The sequence below is a fragment of the Bombina bombina genome, chromosome 1, assembly GCF_027579735.1.
Source record: "Bombina bombina isolate aBomBom1 chromosome 1, aBomBom1.pri, whole genome shotgun sequence".
NCBI classification, from domain to species: domain Eukaryota; kingdom Metazoa; phylum Chordata; class Amphibia; order Anura; family Bombinatoridae; genus Bombina; species Bombina bombina.
The window spans coordinates 1,352,625,940-1,352,645,004 of NC_069499.1; the positions used below are offsets into that span (position 1 = coordinate 1,352,625,940).

At 38.9% G+C, this 19,065-nt stretch overlaps 1 protein-coding gene across 2 annotated transcripts in view; it reads left to right on the forward strand.

Annotated features, from left to right (window-relative positions):
* The window catches only part of CLK2 (CDC like kinase 2), a 43,341-nt gene extending 25,751 nt beyond the window's left edge, over positions 1-17,590 (forward strand). For both annotated transcript variants that reach the window (XM_053703310.1, XM_053703318.1), the window contains 4 exons: positions 3,471-3,553; positions 12,713-12,792; positions 16,775-16,865; positions 16,955-17,590. In XM_053703310.1, coding sequence (XP_053559285.1) covers positions 3,471-3,553; positions 12,713-12,792; positions 16,775-16,865; positions 16,955-17,137 — 437 coding nt within the window. In that variant the 3' untranslated portion in view covers positions 17,138-17,590. The remainder of the gene's footprint in view (positions 1-3,470; positions 3,554-12,712; positions 12,793-16,774; positions 16,866-16,954) is intronic.
* The last annotated feature ends 1,475 nt before the right edge of the window (positions 17,591-19,065 follow it).

Here is a 19,065-nt window from a genome sequence, read left to right on the forward strand (position 1 = left end):
GGTTAGGTTTATTCATAATAGCTGAGGTTATTACTACAATTGGCTAAACTTTGAAGCTTACTTGTTAATTATTGAAACCGCTGAGGAACGATATTTCCCTAACGGTCAGCCCAATTCAAAAATAACTGAAAAGCGCCAATTCAGCTACTCGGCTATTAGGTATACTCTGACAGCTTCAGCTAGTAATAGTTATATCCTGTGTTATTGCAGCAATATATTGTACTGATTAAACACAGAGCTGCGATACATCATAGAATAACTACACGGTGACTCAAAAGTACATACACACTATCTAACCAGAGTTTTGTTCAGCACAAGATAATACTCAATTTTATCACAATCTGACTACAGCGTTGTCAGAGATAGATGTAATTAGAGTGTTCAATATTGCTAATCATAATTGTATGCTATATTATACTGAGTAATAATGTACTTAGATCAAAATGTATTTTGTTAAAACAATTTAACACCGATACAATACTGAACATCTGATTGTGGGCTAATAATATATGGTTAAATTTCAACATATTGCAGCAATACATTGTATTGATAAAATACTGAGCTGCGATACATTACAAAATAACCATATGGCGACTCAAAAGCACATACAAACTAACTAGAGTTTCGTTTAGTACAAGACAATACTAAATTTTATCACAATTCTAACTACAGCGCTGTCAGAGATAGATGTAACCAGAGTATTGAATGTCGCTGGTCATAACTGTATGCTATATTATACTGAGGATTATTATACTTGGTTCAAAACGTTTCTTGTTAAAACAATTTAATGCCGATACAATACTGAACATCTGATTGTGGGCCAATAACATATGGTTAAATTTCAACATATGAAATAAAAAAAACTCAGGCACAATATTTAATGTAAGCCAAGTAGGCTTCAATTTAAAAACTATATCTTTGTGTCTTTATTTCAATAAATTAAGATACTTCAACGCAACCAATGTTTGCACAAGCATGACTGTAACAGCTACAATGTATCAAAAATTGACACTTATTCCTACATAAACCCAACTAGAAAAATTCTCTCCATAACTAACAGGTTATATTTGGCCGAAATATATCTAAGTTTAGCTACATAGATAGAACCACACTATTGCGTATAGTAACGATACCAGTTAAGAGTGAACCAGATAAAGGGACTGTTACACATATACCTCAATACAATAAATTCTATCTCAGTACAAGCATATTTCTTTGTCTAGCATCGAGATATAATAATTATAGAAAACTTGTAACACGCACCCTTGCAGTAATTTAACCTGAAAGTTGTATTCACAATAAACTGACTACACTTTATAAGTAAACTTGTATCTATACTAATCAAGTGAAGTAATCTAAACTGGGTGATATCCAAGATTATATGTAGATTATATTAGATCTCAAATTATCCTCACTGTATATAACCCTAGCCACAATACTATAGCCTATATAGAGGAGACTCTGAGTTACAGATTTATTAATCGGTCCAATTAGCCTAATTATTCCAGACTTATTCTAGCTCCAATCACGGTTAGTGTTTTTAATTTTCGTGTTTTCCGCAAATTTTAGCACTGCATAATAAATAAATGTTTTTTAACTTAGTTAGGTTTAGTACTCCTGGAGACTAATGTTGTCTTTCTAATGTTCCAACTCACTGAGCTTTTTAGAATTTTTTTTCTAGCAATTTAACCAGCTCTTGAGTGCTACAAGTGTTTTTTTTTTTTTTTTTTTTTGTGGTTATTCTCTTGACCACATTTTGTTCTCCAAGTTTATATATAGTACACAGCACCACCGACTCTATTATTATAAAGTACAGATCTGGAATACACCCCAGAATCTATCACACTAAGAGATCTAGAGCTTATTTTTTATTTAAAGAAGTAGTGCCATTGGTTTTCCTCCTTTGTTATGGAGTCTCACAACTGTTGTCTTCTGCGATACACAACCCAGGAGTGGACAATTGTGAGGTGGATTTTCTGAGCCGACAGACCTTTCATCCGGGGGCGTGGGCGCTCCATCCGGAAGTATTTTCCAGTTTAATCCTCAATTGGGGGCAGCAAGAACTGGCTCTCATATTTTTTTGTTTTTTTTTGGTCAGAATGCTAAGCTTCTGAGGTACGGCTCGAGGTCAAGGGATCCACAGGCTTTCTTGATAGATGCTCTGGCGGTTCCTTGGAATTTCAGTCTAGCATACATATTTCCTCAGTTCGCTGTCCTGCCAAGAGTCATTGCGATCAAGCAGGAGAGGGCGTTGGTGATTCTCATAGCACCGGCTTGGCCTCGCTGGATCTGGTATGTTGTCTCTACCTCCGTGGAGACTCCCTTCTACTCCAGGGTCATTTTCTTCATCCAAATCTTGTTTCTCTGAAGCGGACTGCTTGGAGAATTTACGCTTTATTTTATCTAAGCGTCGGTTTTCAGAGTCAGTCATTGAGACCATGATTCAGGCTCGTAAGTTTAATTCTCCTTATCTTATTTTTCATTCTGATAAGGTGGTTTTACGTACTAAGTTAGGTTTCCTACCTAAGGTTCGTTCAAACAAGAATATTAATCAGAAGATTGTGGTTCCTTCTTTGTGTCCTAATCCTTATCCTAAGGAGCGTTTATTACACAACCTAGATGTGCGTGCATTGAAGTTCTATCGTTAGGCGACTAAGGACTTTCTTCAGTCTTCTGCTTTGTTTTTGTGGGAAGCGCAAGGGTCAGAAAGCTACGGCTACTTATTTCTCTTTGGCTAAGGAGTATTATTCGTTTGGCCTATGAGACTGCTGGACAGCAACCTCCTGAGAGAATCACTGCTCATTTTAGGAGTGCTGTTTGGTCTTCCTGGGCATTTAAAAATAAAGCTTCTGTGGACTTTTTTTGCAAGGCTGCAACTTGGTCCTCTTTTGTATACTTTTTAAAAGTTTTATACATTTGATACTTTTGCCTCAGCTGAGGCTGTTTTTGGGAGAAGAGTTCTTCAAGCTGTGGTGCCTTCTGTTTAGGTCTACCTGTCTTGTCCCTCCCTTATCTGTCCTATAGCTTGGGTATTTGATTATTTTTTACGGATATGGTGAGTCCACGGCCCACCCTTTTTATTAAGACCGTTATTTTTTTTCTAAAACCTCAGGCATTTCTACACTTTTTGTGTGTTTTTTCCATTTTTTTCTTCAGCCAAATGACTGGTGGTTATGGGTAAGCAAAGTGACATATATAGCAGCTTTGCTGTAGGGCTCTTTGCTTCCTCCTGCTGGCAATGAGTGATATTCCCACTAATAATTGATTCCGTGGACTCGCCATATCTGGAAAAAGAGAAATTTATCAGGTAAGCATATATTATGTTTTTATAACCGTTCATGCCTAAAATATGAAACTTGGATATGACATCATAATGTTATGAGTGAAATGAGATTAAAAACTTAAATTCCCATGTACTAGTATACTTTGTGAACTTGTTTAACTCTGAAACATTGCTAATTTTTCTTCAGAGCTTGGTTGGAACCAGCCATGTGATGTTTGGAGTATCGGCTGCATCGTATTTGAGTATTATGTGGGATTCACACTTTTCCAGGTAATGCTTTATGAAAGAAGGGCATAAACGATTTGAGTATGTAAAGTATCTCTTACATTTTATATATTTTGCTTGTGTTTGTAATACTCGCCAGTAAAAACACTGGTACTTTAGGGAATGAGCAGAAAGCCCACAGTCTGAAATCTCACCATTTTTAGGTTGGTTTAAATGCCTCCCCTTTTTAAATGCTCTTTTTGAGGCTGCATGGAAGCATGATTAACCTATTAAACTGAAGATATTTCATCTATGTATTTCTAATTGTATATAACTAAATCAATAATTTCATGTAATTGACAAGAGTCCATGAGCTAGTGACGTATGGGATATACATTCCTACCAGGAGGGGCAAAGTTTCCCAAACCTCAAAATGCCTATAAATACACCCCTCACCACACCCACAATTCAGTTTTACAAACTTGTAGGTGGTGAAGTAAGTTTGTGCTAGATTTCTACGTTGATATGCACTTCGCAGCAGGCTGAAGCCCGGTTTTCCTCTCAGAGTGCAGTGAATGTCAGAGGGATGTGAAGAGAGTATTGCCTATTTGAATACCATGGTCTTCCTCTAGGGGATCTATTTCATAGGTTCTCTGTTATCGGTCGTAGAGATTTCTTCTCCTACCTCCCTTTTCAGAGCGACGATATACTCTTATATACCATTACCTCTACTGATTCTCGTTTCAGTACTGGTTTGGCTATTTACTATATGTAGATGACTGTCTTAGGGTAAGTAAGTCTTATTTTATTCATGACACTCTAAGCTATGGTTGGGCACTTTATATGTAAAGTTCTAAATATATGTTTTAAACTTATATTTGCCATGATTCAGGATAATCAGTGTTCCTTCTTTCAGACTGTCAGTTTCATTTTTTGGGAAAATGCATATGAATAAAATATTTTTCTTACCTTTTAAAAAAAAATTTTTTTTCTAATTTGCGGGCTGTTAGGCTCGCGGGTGCAGAAAATGCTACAATTTATTGCGTCATTTTTGGCGTGAGAATATCGCCATTTCCGGCGTCATAGTTGACGCCGGAAGTTTTCACGTGGTTGCGTCATTTTTGACGCTTGTTTTTTGCTGCCAAAAAATGTGGGCGTCATACTTGGCGCCGTTTATTTCACATTATTTCAGTCTCATTTTTTTACTTGCTTCTGGTTGCTAGAGGCTTGTTTTGTTTTGCATTTTTTCCCATTCCTGAAACTGTCATTTAAGGAATTTGATAATTTTGCTTTATATGTTTTTTTCTATTACCTATTGCAAGATGTCACTACCTGACCCTGGATCAGAATCTACTTCTGGAAAGACGCTGCCTGATGTTGGTTCTACCAAAGCTAAGTGCATTTGTTGTAAACTTTTGTTAACTGTTCCTCCGGCTGTAGTTTGTGTTAGTTGTCATGATAAACTATCTAACGCGGATAATATTTCCATTAGTAATAATCCATTGCCTGTTGTTGTTCCTTCAACATCTAATGTTCAGGATGTTCCTGTTAATGTAAGAGAATTTGTTTCTAATTCTATTCGGAAGGCTCTGTCTGTTATTCCTCCTTCTGCTAAACGTAAGAGGTCCTTTAAAACTTCACATATTTCAGATGAATTTTTAAATGACCGCCATCATTCTGACTTATCTATCTCTGATGAGGCTCTATCTGGTTCAGAAGATTCGGCCTCAGATATTGACACTGATAAATCTTCATATTTGTTTAAAATGGAGTTTATTCGTTCTTTACTTAAAGAAGTGTTGATTGCATTAGATATGGAGGAGTCTAATCCTCTTTATATTAAAACTAGTAAACTTTTAAATTCAGTTTTTAAACCTCATGTAGTTATTCCAGAAGTTTTTCCAGTTCCTGATGCTATTTCAGAAGTAATTTCTAGGGAATGGAATAGTCTGTGTACTTCATTTACTCCTCCAAGGTTTAAGAAATTGTACCCTTTGCCATCTGATAGATTAGAGTTTTGGGAGAAAATCCCCAAAGTTGATGGGGCTATCTCTACTCTTGCTAAACGTACTACTATTCCTATGGCAGATAGTACTTCGTTTAAGGATCCTTTAGATAGGAAGCTTGAATCCTTTCTAAGGAAGGCTTATTTATGTTCAGGTTATCTTCTTAGACCTGCTATTTCTTTGGCTGATGTTGCTGCAGCTTCCACCTTCTGGTTGGAGGCTTTAGCGCAACAAGTGTCATGCCATAATGCTTATAGCATTGTTAAACTTCTTCAACATGCTAATAACTTTGTTTGTGATGCCATTTTTGATATCATTAGGATTGATGTCAGGTATATGTCTTTAGCTATTTTAGCTAGAAGAGCTTTATGGCTTAAGTCTTGGAATGCAGATATGACTTCTAAGTCAACGTTGCTATCTCTTTCTTTCCAAGGTAATACATTATTTGGTTCTCAGTTGGATTCAATAATTTCAACTGTTACTGGGGGGAAGGGAGCCTTTTTGCCTCAGGACAAAAAATCTAAGGGTAAATATAGGGCTGCTAATCGTTTTCGTTCCTTTCGTCAGAATAAGGAACAGAAGCCTGACCCTTCCCCTAAAGCAGTGCTTTCCAAACTGTGTGTCGGGACACACTAGTGTGTCGGCAGCAGTGTGTAGGTGTGTCCCTGCTTCAGCACAAATTATTTGTAATTTTTTTTTTTGGTTTCTGACTTTCCACCTGCATATTATGCATATCACATGGTTGACACGTGATTGATACCTAGGGGGACACAGATCATCTTAACCTATTGGCGCAGCTCAGTGGGAACTAAAACTATTCCCATTGGCGGCACATTGGTTCCTGACTGCACGTGTAGTCTCCTTAATTTGCTTGTGACTGCACGTGTAGTCAGTGGGAGAGCAGTGTGTTTGCAGCGTGGGCAGTAGTCAGACTCACCGAGCTATGAGGGAAGCAGCTTAAACGCTGAGCAGAAGTCAGTGGGGTTTTTTTTTGCAACTAGCTCCCAGTAGTGCATTGCTGCTCCTGCTCTTGATATATGGATAGGAACTGGAAGCTTTAGAAATGCTTGATGATGAAATGCGAGTGTCTTTATCTAATATTCCACCAAATATTCAGAAATTCAACCTCATACATCCCATTAAAATAGTAAGTAGGTATTGGTGTTATTAAACTTTTTTTTAATTCTTGCACATACATACTGTTACTTGTAAATACATTTCATTATTATATGATTCATGTATGTGTCCGTATCTCTTAAAACAAGTTAGTTTAACCTCCTTTTTGCTGATACAACTGAATTACTGTGTCGCGAAATGATGTAGGTCTAAAAAGTGTGTCACCAACATAAAAAGTTTGGAAAGCTCTGCCCTAAAGGAACAGTTTCCGTTTGGAAACCTCCAGTCTGGGATAAATCCAAGCCTTTTAGAAAGTCAAAACCAGCTCCCAAATCCGCATGAAGGTGTGTCCCTCATTCCAGCACAGCTGGTAGGGGGCCGGTTACGATTTTTCAAAGATGTTTGGACCAATTCGAATCAAAGTTTTTGGATTCAGAACATTGTTTCTCAAGGGTACAGAATAGGTTTCAAGGTAAGACCACCTGTGAGAAGATTTTTCCTCTCACGCATTCCAGTAAACCCAGTAAAGGCTCAGGCGTTTCTGAAATGTGTTTCAGACCTAGAGTCGGCTGGGGTAATTGTGCCAGATCTGGAACGGGGTCTGGGGTTTTACTCAAATCTGTTCATTGTACCAAAGGAGAATTCCTTTAGACCAGTTCTGGATTTAAAAATATTGAATCGTTATGTAAGGATACCAACATTCAAAATGGTGACTATAAGGACTATTCTGCCTTTTGTTCAGCAAGGGCATTACATGTCTACAATAGACTTACAGGATGCATATCTTCATATTCCAATTCATCCAGACCACTATCAGTTCCTGAGATTCTCTTTTCTAGACAAGCATTACCAGTTTGTTGCTCTTCCTTTTGGCCTAGCAACAGCTCCAAGGATCTTTTCAAAGGTTCTCGGTGCCCTTCTCTCTGTAATCAGAACAGGGGATTGCGGTATTTCCTTATTTGGACGATATCTTGGTACTTGCACAGTCTTTGCATTCTGCAGAATCTCATACGAATCAACTTGTGTTGTTTCTTCAAAGATATGGTTGGAGGATCAATTTACCAAAGAGTTCCTTGATTCCTCAGACAAGGGTAACCTTTTTGGGTTTCCAAATAGATTGTGTCCATGACTTTGTCTCTAACAGAAAAGAGATGTCTGAAATTGGTTTCAGCTTGTCGAAACCTTCAGTCTCAATCATTCCCTTCGGTAGCTTTGTGCATGGAAATTCTAGGTCTCATGACTGCTGCATCAGACGCGATCCCTTTTGCTCGTTTTCACATGAGACCTCTCCAGCTTTGTATGCTGAACCAATGGTGCAGGGATTATACAAAGAGATCACAATTAATATCCTTAAATCCCAATGTTCGATCTTCTCTGACTTGGTAGTTGGATCACCATTGTCTAATTCAAGGGGCCTCTTTTGTTCGTCCAACCTGGACTGTGATCTCAAAAGATGTGAGTCTTTCAGGTTGGGGAGCTGTATGGGGATCTCTGACAGCGCAGGGGGTTTGGGAATCTCAGGAGGCGAGATTACCGATCAACATTTTGGAACTCACAGACAATGTCACAACCGTGGCGTATGTCAATCATCAAGGTGGGACTCACAGTCCTCAGGCTATGAAAGAAGTATCTCGGATACTTGTATGGGTGGAATCCAGCTCCTGTCTAATCTCTGCGGTTCACATCCCAGGTATAGACAATTGGGAAGCGGATTATCTCAGTCGCCAGACGTTGCATCCGGGCGAATGGTCTCTTCACCCAGAGCTATTTCTTCAGATTGTTCAAATCTGGGGACTTCCAGAAATAGATCTCATGGCTTCTCATCTAAACAAGAAACTTCCCAGGTATCTGTCCAGATCCAGGGATCCTCAGGCAGAAGCGGTGGACACGTTGTCACTTCCTTTGAATTATCAACCTGCTTATATCTTTCCGCCTCTAGTTCTTCTTCCAAAAGTGATTTCCAAAATCCTAATGGAGCGTTCGTTTGTACTGCTGGTGGCTCCAGCATGGCCACACAGGTTTTGGTATGCGGATCTCGTTCGGATGGCCAGTTGCCAACCTTGGACACTTCCGTTAAGGCCAGACCTTCTATCTCAAGGCCCATTTTTCCATCAGGATCTCAAATCATTAAATTTGAAGGTATGGAGATTGAACGCTAAATACTTAGTCATAGTGGTTTCTCTGATTCAGTGATTAATACTATGTTACAGGCTCGTAAATCTGTGTCTAGAAAGATTTATTACCGAGTTTGGAAGTCTTACATTTCTTGGTGTTCTCATAAATTCTCTTGGCATTCTTTTAGAATTCCTAGAATTTTACAGTTTCTTCAGGATGGTTTGGAAAAAGGTTTGTCTGCAAGTTCCTTGAAAGGACAAATCTCTGCTCTTTCTGTTCTTTTTCACAGAAAGATTGCTAATCATCCTGATATTCATTGTTTTGTACAGGCTTTGGTTCGTATTAAGCCTGTCATTAAGTCAATCTCTCCTCCTTGGAGTCTTAATTTGGTTCTGAGGGCTTTACAGGTTCCTCCGTTTGAACCTATGCATTCTCTGGATATTAAATTGCTTTCTTGGAAAGTTTTGTTCCTTTTGGCCATCTCTTCTGCTAGAAGAGTTTCTGAGTTATCTGCTCTTTCTTGTGAATCTCCTTTTCTGATTTTTCATCTGTATAAGGCAGTGTTGCGGAGTTCATTTAATTTTTTACCTAAAGTTGTGAATTCTAACAACATTAGTAGAGAAATTGTTGTCCCTTCATTGTGTCCTAATCCTAAGAATTCTCTGGAGAGATCTTTACATTCTTTGGATGTAGTAAGAGCTTTGAAATATTATGTTGAAGCTGCTAAAGATTTCAGAAAGACCTCTAGTCTATTTATCTTTTCTGGTTCTAGGAAAGGTCAGAAGGCTTCTGCCATTTCTTTGGCGTCTTGGTTAAAGTCTTTGATTCATCATGCTTATGTGGAGTTGGGTAAATCCCTGCCTCAAAGGATTACGGCTCATTCTACTAGGTCAGTTTCTACTTCCTGGGCTTTTAGGAATGAAGCTTCTGTTGATCAGATTTGCAAAGCAGCAACTTGGTCTTCTTTGCATACTTTTACTAAATTCTACCATTTTGATGATTTTTCTTCTTCTGAAGCAGTTTTTGGTAGAAAAGTACTTCAGGCAGCTGTTTCCGTTTTGATTCTTCTGCTTATAATTTCAGTTTTTTTCATTATAAGATTAAAACTTTTTGATTTGGGTTGTGGATTATTTTTTCAGCGGAATTTGCGGTCTTTATTTATCCCTCCCTCTCTAGTGACTCTTGCATGGAAGTTCCACATCTTGGGTATCTGCTATCCCATACGTCACTAGCTCATGGACTTTTGCCAATTACATGAAAGAAAACATAATTTATGTAAGAACTTACCTGATAAATTCATTTCTTTCATATTGGCAAGAGTCCATGAGACCCACCCTTTTTATGGTGGTTATGATTTTTTTTTTGTATAAAGCACAATTATTCCAATTCCTTGTTTGATGCTTTCGCTCCTTTCTTATCGCCCCACTTCTTGGCTATTCGTTAAACTGAATTGTGGGTGTGGTGAGGGGTGTATTTATAGGCATTTTGAGGTTTGGGAAACTTTGCCCCTCCTGGTAGGAATGTATATCCCATACGTCACTAGCTCATGGACTCTTGCCAATATGAAAGAAATGAATTTATCAGGTTCTTACATAAATTGTTTTAATGATAAAACTGCAAAAATCTGAATATATTTTAAAAAGAACATTGGAACATGAAAACCATGATTTTAATTGTAGTCCTAATGTGTATATAGTGATTTAAAATTGTAATTTAACCCCTTAGCTACCACAAATTATTGCTATCACTACATTTTAAAAGGACCACTAAACACAATTTTTTTTAATTTTTTTTTTTTAAACAACTTTATTGAATATTATATAATGTGATACATGTATTAGGAGGCGCAGCTCCTTGTTGTTACAGTTCCAATAGTTGTCATATTTTTATTATCATGAGACTAATACAAAATATAACATAACATGAGTATTCAGCAGTCTTGAAATCTACATCTAATAATCGTGGTTATATCCAATACTCCTTGGGGAGTGTCTAAGGAACTCTATCAAAACCTTTAAAAAGAAAAGTTAAACTCCCCAAATTAAGAAAGGAGAGGGGTAGAAAAAACTTAAAAATAGGGAAAGGAAAGGGAGGATTTAAAGTGGGTCCATCCCGTCCCGCCCGGGAATCCTAACCAGCCAATCTTACTTTCGTTTGTTTTTCTGTTAACAATTGAAGATATGTATTCCAAGTTTGGGTTATCACTGCATAAATATCCATTTTCTCATTTTTAAGGTAATAGTATTCCTCTAGTTACTATAATCAAATCGGAAACCTTCTGTACCCACAGGTCTAACGGTGGAGCTCCACTATATTTCCAGTTTTTAGCTATCAATTGCACTAAACACAAATTGTAAACTGCATTAACATCTTATTGGCTGATACAACAAACTTTTGTAACGGCTACTAAAAGGGCGTGTGCAACTTTTCAATGAAGGTCCACGTTAATATTTTACTTCAGTCAGACATGAACAATTTTTGCAATTCTATTTATTGATACAAAAACTTAAAGGCACAGTCTACACCCTAGTCATCTTAAAGTCTTACTTTAGATTAAGCAGCTAATATCCTCCTGTACCCTTTCTATAATCATGCAGCAGTAATGGTAAAAAAAGTTACTTAAAAATGACTATTGTTTCTGGTCACTTTGAAATGGCTGCAAAGTTCTTCCCTCTGACATCATGATCTGCGCTGCATTAATGGCTTCTTCACTAGTTACAAAAGACTTACTAATTGGATTCAACAGACTGTCAATGCTATTCAGCAGTTTGCATAGATGCAGCCCAAATGTCATCAGTGAGCAGAGCTTGGCAGCCTATTGAAAGTGACCAGAAACAAGTAATCTTAAAATACCTTTTTTACTGTTACTGCTTCATGATATAGAAAGTGGGTGTTGGAGAATATTTACAGCTTAATCTATAAAAAAAAAAAAAAGACAAAGATGACTAAGGTGTAGACTGTCCCTTTTAATTGTATGTAAACTTCAAATGAGTAATACTTGGGTATATACATTGTTATGGACTTGAACAAACCTCGATACCTGCCTAACATTGTGCATTGTGTAATACAGGATTATTATTTATTTTTTTATTATATTTTATTTTTTTACAAACTTGTATGTGCATATACACACACCAGATGAGCTCCAGTTTTCTGCCTTTAACGTAATCTATTCCTTTTCCTCTTGAATATGGTGATTTCTATTAAGCATAGTACTGTAAAAATAATTTTCATCAACATAGCTGCGTTGTGCTCCGTGCCTTAGGTTGGACATGCCTGCTGTAGACCGTTTTTTGTTCACAAAACAGTTTTCAAATTAAAGTCCTCTATTACTAACAGATTTTCAGGATGTCTGAAGAAACACTTTGCTGCACATTAAAGGTACAGTAGTCAAAATTAAATATTCATTATAGAGCATGCAATTTTAAACAACGTTCTAATTTACTTCTAGTATCTAATTTTTTTTTCTTGGTATCCTTGTTGAACACTAAACCTAGTTAGGCTGACAGGAACTTAGCAGCGCGCATGTGTCTAAAGCAGTCTATGGCAGCAGTGTAATGTTGCAAAAACTGCTGCCAGGTGACTTTAGAGGTGTTTACGCTGCTGAGCTCATCTAGGTTAACTTTTTAATAAAGGATACCAAGAGATCCAAGCAAATTGACAATAGAAGTAAATTGGACAGTTTTAAAAATCCATGCTCCATCTAATCAGTTTAATTTTGACTCTCCCTTTTAACTGGATATTTAACATACAAATCTGGCCCATTGCTCCATAGAACTGAAATTGGGAAACTGCTCTACCATGGTAGAGGTATAATTTTATAGATTCTTTTTGTGGTACTCTTCACTGCTATAGAATGTTTGCTAGGTTGCCAAAATAGCATTTGCTGCTGTGATGCAATTTCATTTTAAACACACGGCCATATGTTTCACCTCTCTAGTAGTGCGTCTTGAGCACATTGCATTTAACACAATATCTGTTTCTTTAGACTCATGACAACAGGGAGCATTTAGCCATGATGGAAAGAATTTTGGGCCCTGTCCCAACACGAATGGTGCGGAAAACCAGGTGAGATGGAATTATTTTCTTCTTCCTACTTTAATTGCAACTCTCCTACTTTTTGTTTGTTTTTTTTATTATATGTAGAGTTTTGCTCTTATATCTCCATTAAGCAATCTATCTTTCACTCGCATATTTAGACCATAATAAATTATTTTTTGTAGTCGAATCACTTTTCTTTTTCATGACACGATGAGTCCACGGATCATCTTAATTACTAATGGGATATTCACCTCCTGGTCAGCAGGAGGCGGCAAAGAGCACCACAGCAGAGCTGTTAAATAGCTCCTCCCTTCCCTCCCACTCCAGTCATTCTCTTTGCCTACGTTAGTGATAGGATGTGGTAAAGTGGGGTGTTAGAAAAAGTCTAAGTTTGTCTGGGTACTTCCGTTATAAGCCTGACAGCTCAGCATGCTAAGGCACTGTGGCTGAGCTCTGTAGCAACCCAAGGGTTGCAGGTTCGATCCCCGGTGAGGTCCACTCAGCCTTTCATCCTTCCGAGTTCGATAAAATGAGCAGCGCCTTGGGACCCTTACGGGTGATTAGCTGCACTTTACAAGTACCCAATACATACATACTGCACTTCCAAATGTATGTTTAAACTGTTACAAAAGTTGTTTTCTTGCATTTTTAGTGGAGCACCTCCATTTACTTACTGAGGAGGTTTTGACTTGGCTGTATGACTCCGACATTATGGGCGTAGTCATACCTAATCAGTACTGTGATAGTCCATGGTGTACGGTGGAGTCTTGGCATACGGTCTCCTAGGAGGTTAAAAACTTCCTATAATAGCCTGCAGTAAGTTATGGTAAGATCCTGGTCTGCGGATGTCTCGTATAGAGTCTAAAGCTTTTGATGAACAATAAATCAGAGTAATTTTATTTCCTTTCAAGTTTTCAAGGAATATCCTACACTCCTTTTTCCATGCGGGTGCAGTTCAAGCCTTCCTGAAGGACCAAATCAGTTTTGGAATAGGGGAATGTAGTTCAAATAGCATGTTTTTTAATAAGGACAGCAAGAAGTGCCTGCCTCCAATTTGCGACCTTAAAGATTGGTTTTGACTTTAGTTCTCCTTCCAAGGTTCTGTCTTTAAGAATTTCAGTAGACCAGACAGAATGAGAAGTGCTCTTCCTCTTGTAGAGAGCTTCTCCGACTTAGGGTGATAGTTTCTGTCTAATCAAGATGGAAGCTATTAGTTCCATTCTTTCTGGGGTCCAAGAAGGTCAATTCATGGCATTTAGGTCGTGTACCTACATATTCCTATTCATCACAGGTTTTAAGGGTTTGCTTTTCTAGTCAAACACTTCCAATTTGTGGTTATTCCCTTCGGTTTTGCAGTTGGTGAAGCCTCGGTTACGAGGCATTGCAGTAGCGCCCTATCGGGATGACATCCTGATTCGAGTGTCATCCTTTTCTTACAAACAGTCACCTTGCAAACCAAACCAAAATTGGGAGTTTGAATCCAGCTGCAGCTGATTTTAAATGTTTTCCTTCCTGCGATTACTCGGTTGGAAGGTGAATTTGGAAAAGAGCTGTTTTTTTTAAAAAAAAATAACTTTTTGTTAGGAAAAATAAGAATTTCGACTTTGGTCTAGTTCTGCAGCCCACTCTTAGACATCAGTGGTTCAGTGCACGGAAGTATCAGGCTGATGATTGTCGTGTTGGACATCATCCTGTTTGGTCTGGTCAACTTCATTTCTCTGCAGTTAAATATGTTCGAACAATGTAAGGAAGTTTATGCAGACTTGTCTTCTCTAATTTTACTGGAAGCAGGAGACACAGGATTTTTTCTACCGTGGCTATCTTTCCGAAATAGCTTAATGATTAGTTTAAGTGTTTGGAAAACAGAGGTTTGAGAGTTCAGATCCTCCCATTGGTGCTGGTACTTTGAAATGGTTGTCAGTTTATCTGCCCCAGGGATCCTGCTTTCGCAGATCGTTTTGGGTGATCGTGACAATCGCTAGCCTTCTAGTATGGGGGCTGGGGATATCTAAAGACTCAGTCTATTATACTTGTGATCAGTTTGAAGCTGAGGGCAAGCTTCAATGCTCTTCTGACCTGGCCCAGTTGGCCTCGGTACAGTTTATCAGGTTCCTGTTTGACGGAATGACTTCTGTGGTTTACATCAATCAGGGAGGAACGAGAAGAGTTCCTTAGCGATGACAGAAGTAGTCAAGTAATCCAGTGGGCGGAAGTCTACTCCTGCTGTCTGTCGGAGATCCTCAGGGGTGGTCGATGATTCTCAAGTGGGGTTCTCATGGCATCTCAACAAAATGTCAAGCTCCTGAGATTCGGGTCAAGGTCCAGGGACCCCCAGGCAGCACTGATAGACTGAAGTTCCAAAGAACCACCAGAGCATCTAGCATACCTATTTCCTCCATTTGCTTTTTTTCCTCGGGTAACTGCTCGAATCAAACCGGAGAGGGCCTCGTGATCTTCATAGCATCGCCCTGGTCTCGCAAGATTTGTTATGCAGATCTCGTGGAGATGGCATCTCTGCCACCTTGGAGATTTCCGTTGAGGAAGGACCTTCTGATCAGGGGGCCTTCCTTCACCCAAATCTAGTTTCTCTGAAGCTGACTGCTTGGAGATTGAACGTTTTAATTTTATCCAAGCGGGGGTTTTCTGACTAGGTCATGGAGACCATGATTGAGGCTCGTAGGCTCCAAGGGCTACTCATGGAGTAGAGTTAGGATACGTAGAATTTTGTCTTTTTTCCAAGAAGGTTTGGAGAAGGGTTTATCGACTAGTTCCCTAAGGGGTCAAATCTCGGCTTTATCTAGGTTTGTTACACAAACGTCAGGCGGATGTCCCAGATGTACAATCATTTTTGTCAGGCCTTGGTCAGGATCAGGCCTGTGTTCAAACCAGTTACTCCTCCATGGAGTTCTAATTTAGTTCCAAAAGCCCTTCAAGGGGCTCCGTTTGAGCCTATGCATTTCTTGGATATTAAATTGTTATCTTGGAAAGTTTATTTCTTCTGCTCGGAGAGTTTCAGAGCTCTCGGCATTGCAGTACGAATCTTCTTATCTTATTTTCCATTCAGATAAGGTAGTTTTACGTTCTAAATTAGGATTTCTTCCTAAGGTTGTTTCTGATCGGACAATTAATCAGGAGATTGTTGTTCCTTTTTTGTGTCCTAATCCTTCTTTTCAGACGGAACGACTTCTACGCAATTTGGACGTGGTCCATGCTTTACAGTTTTACCTGCAGGCGACTAAGGACTTTCGTCAATCTTCTTCTTTGTGATTTCTCAGGAAACCGTAAGGGACAGAAAGCTACGGCTACGTCTTTCTTTTTGACTGAAAAGTATCATACGTTTTGCATGTGAGACTGCTGGACAGCAACCTCCTGAGAGGGTTCCCGCTCATTCCACGAGGATTGTTGCTTCCTCATGGACATTCAAAAATGAAGCTTCTGTGGAACAAATTTGCAAGGCTGCAACTTGGTCCTTCACATTTTTTCAAGATTTTTCAGATTTGATTATTTTGCCTCGGCTGAGGCCTCTTTTGGGAGAAAGGTTCTTCAAGCAGTGGTGCCTTCCGTTTAGGTTCCCTGTCTTGCCCTCCCGTATCATCTATGTACTCTAGCTTGGGTTTTGAATCCCATTAGTAATTAAGATGATCTGTGGACTCATCGTGTCATAAAAAAGAAAATGAAAATTTATGCTTACCTGATAAAATGTATTTCTTTTTTGACACGATGAGTCCACGGCCTGCCCTGTTCTTATAAGACAGGTTGTTGGTTATTTTAAACTTCAGACACCTCTGCACCTTGGCTTTTCCTGTCTTTCCTTAACTTCGGTCGAATGACTAGAGTGGGAGGGAAGGGAGGAGCTATTTAACAGCTCTGGTGTGGTGCTCTTTGCCGCCTCCTGCTGACCAGGAGGTGAATATCCCATTAGTAATTAAGATGATCCGTGGACTCATCGTGTCAAAAAAGAAATAAATTTATCGGGTAAGCATAAACTCTTTTTCCTTCATTCCCACAGAAAACAGAAGTACTTCTACCATGGTCGTTTAGATTGGGATGACAGCACATCTGCAGGCCGATATGTAAGGGAGAATTGCAAACCTCTAAGGGTACGGACTCTTACTTCATAAATAGTATGTAGTGAGCATTTGTTAATGTTTTTACTCATATATTTTTTTTATTTTCCCTCTCCATGCAGCGGTACATGATATCTGAAACCGAAGAACATCAACAACTTTTTGACCTGATTGAATGCATGTTGGATTATGAGCCGTCTAAGCGAATCACGTTAACGGAGTCTTTAAAGCACCCATTTTTTGACCCATTTAAATCAGAATCTGCTGCAAAACACTGGGACACTTGCAGGGACATTAGCCGATGAGGATTCGTCCTACATTTTGCACCTATCTTCTTGCTCGGAGATTAATTTATAACCAAATATGGTGCTCTAATACTTGCATTTTAATTAAATGAACTGAACTTTTCTATACAATACTGTTAATATGTGAGATAATATTCTATAAATATATATATATATATATTCATATTCTGTAAATGAGTGAAGGATGGCTGTGGGAGCAGCTTGTACAGTGGCTGACATGTAAATATACTTGTAAAATTATTGCTTGTTTTCTTGTAACTTGCCTCCCTTGTGCTCCTCCTTGTATGAGAAGGAAGTGGGAGTCTGTGGGGCCAGTGCTGGTCCTGTTTCTCTGTCAGTGTTAGGTGGGGGCATGATATTTCTGGAGGATGGTCCTGCAAGGTATCTTCCAGTGTTTTTTTTATAAGGTTTTGTACAGTATTTGTGAGAAATAAACCTAATGTTTGTATGTGAGCTGTTGTGTGTTACTCTGCTTCACAAAACCCTTTATTGTTATGTACTACACTTTAGGCCTCTGCTGCATAAATATGTCTCAGACTTTTCAGAACATTAAAGGGATACTAAACCCAATTTCTAATGACATGGTGAGTCCACCGATCATGTAATTACTATTAGGAATATCCCTCATGCTGATACTGAAGTTGTTTCTTTCAGGTTTAAGCTCGAACACCTCCGTTTGTTACTTAAGGAGGTTTTAGCTACCCTGGACGCCGCCGACACTACTGTCGTAGTCCATCCTAAGAAGTCTAGTAAACTAAACGAGTATTTTGATATACGTTCCATGGTGGTTTTTCCTGTACCAGATCGAGCTACAGAGATTATTGCTAGGGAATAGGAGAGACCGGGTATCCCTTTTCTTTTACAAGATATGAGTCCACGGATTTCATCCTTACTTGTGGGATTAAACCTCCTGCTAGCAGGAAGTGGCAAAGAGCAGCAGAGCTGTGTATATATAGCTCCTCCCTTCCCTCCCCCTCCAGTCATTCTCTTTGCCTGTTTTAGTGATAGGAAAAGGTAAAGTGAGGTGTTTAGTTTTAGATTCTTCAATCAAGAAGTTTATTTTAAAATGGTGCCAGTGAATACCATTTTCCTCAGGGAGAAATCGTCAGTCTATATCTTCCCAAGAGGAGTGGAGACATCTTATTTTTCTGCTCTGATGTTGATCTTAGCAAATGTTATCTAAGATCCATGCTGGTTCCCACAGAGCAGTTGAAGGTAGTGTAAAGAAACATCTTCAGTGTGGAGAACGGTCATATGCTACAAGCAGCATTGAGGTATGTTCAGTCATTTGTTTCTGTGGAGACTTGATGCATCAGAACAGGCTGACATTATTCCCTATCTGGGGAGGGGTAAATCAGTATGCACTACATGTATGGTAATGGTGTACCTGGAATTTCCTTTATATTGACTGCTATATGTGTCATATCTTGTGAGAATTATTCAGTATGGGCTAAACGCTGGGAGATGCGGTTGCTGGCTAAGAACGGTCATACATTAATCTGACCTAAGGGAATATTTTTTTTTTTTTTTGTCATGCAGTTAGGCTTGATTTTGGCAAGTTTGTGCAAGAGGGGCACATGGCTTCATATTTATTATAAACAACATGTTTGGTTTTTCCTTGCAACCCATGCAGGTCTCTGTAAAGGCTAGTGTTACGCCCACAGGGGTCGGGCTTATTTTCACGCGCTCAGACGCGCAGTATCATCCGGATCGCATAGACAGCAAAGGCCTGGGCTCCGGTGGGGCCTAAGTTATTTTGCCATTCGAAGGGTCTTAAAAGCTTCTCAAGCAGCAGCAGTGTATTCTGGGGGCAGGTAGCGAGGTGCAGGGGCCTAAATAAATAGTTTTTGTCATGACTGTTAAATCGCTTTATATTGCTTTTTTACACATCTAAGCAAGTTGGTGCAATACTGTTAGACTGTTTTGGG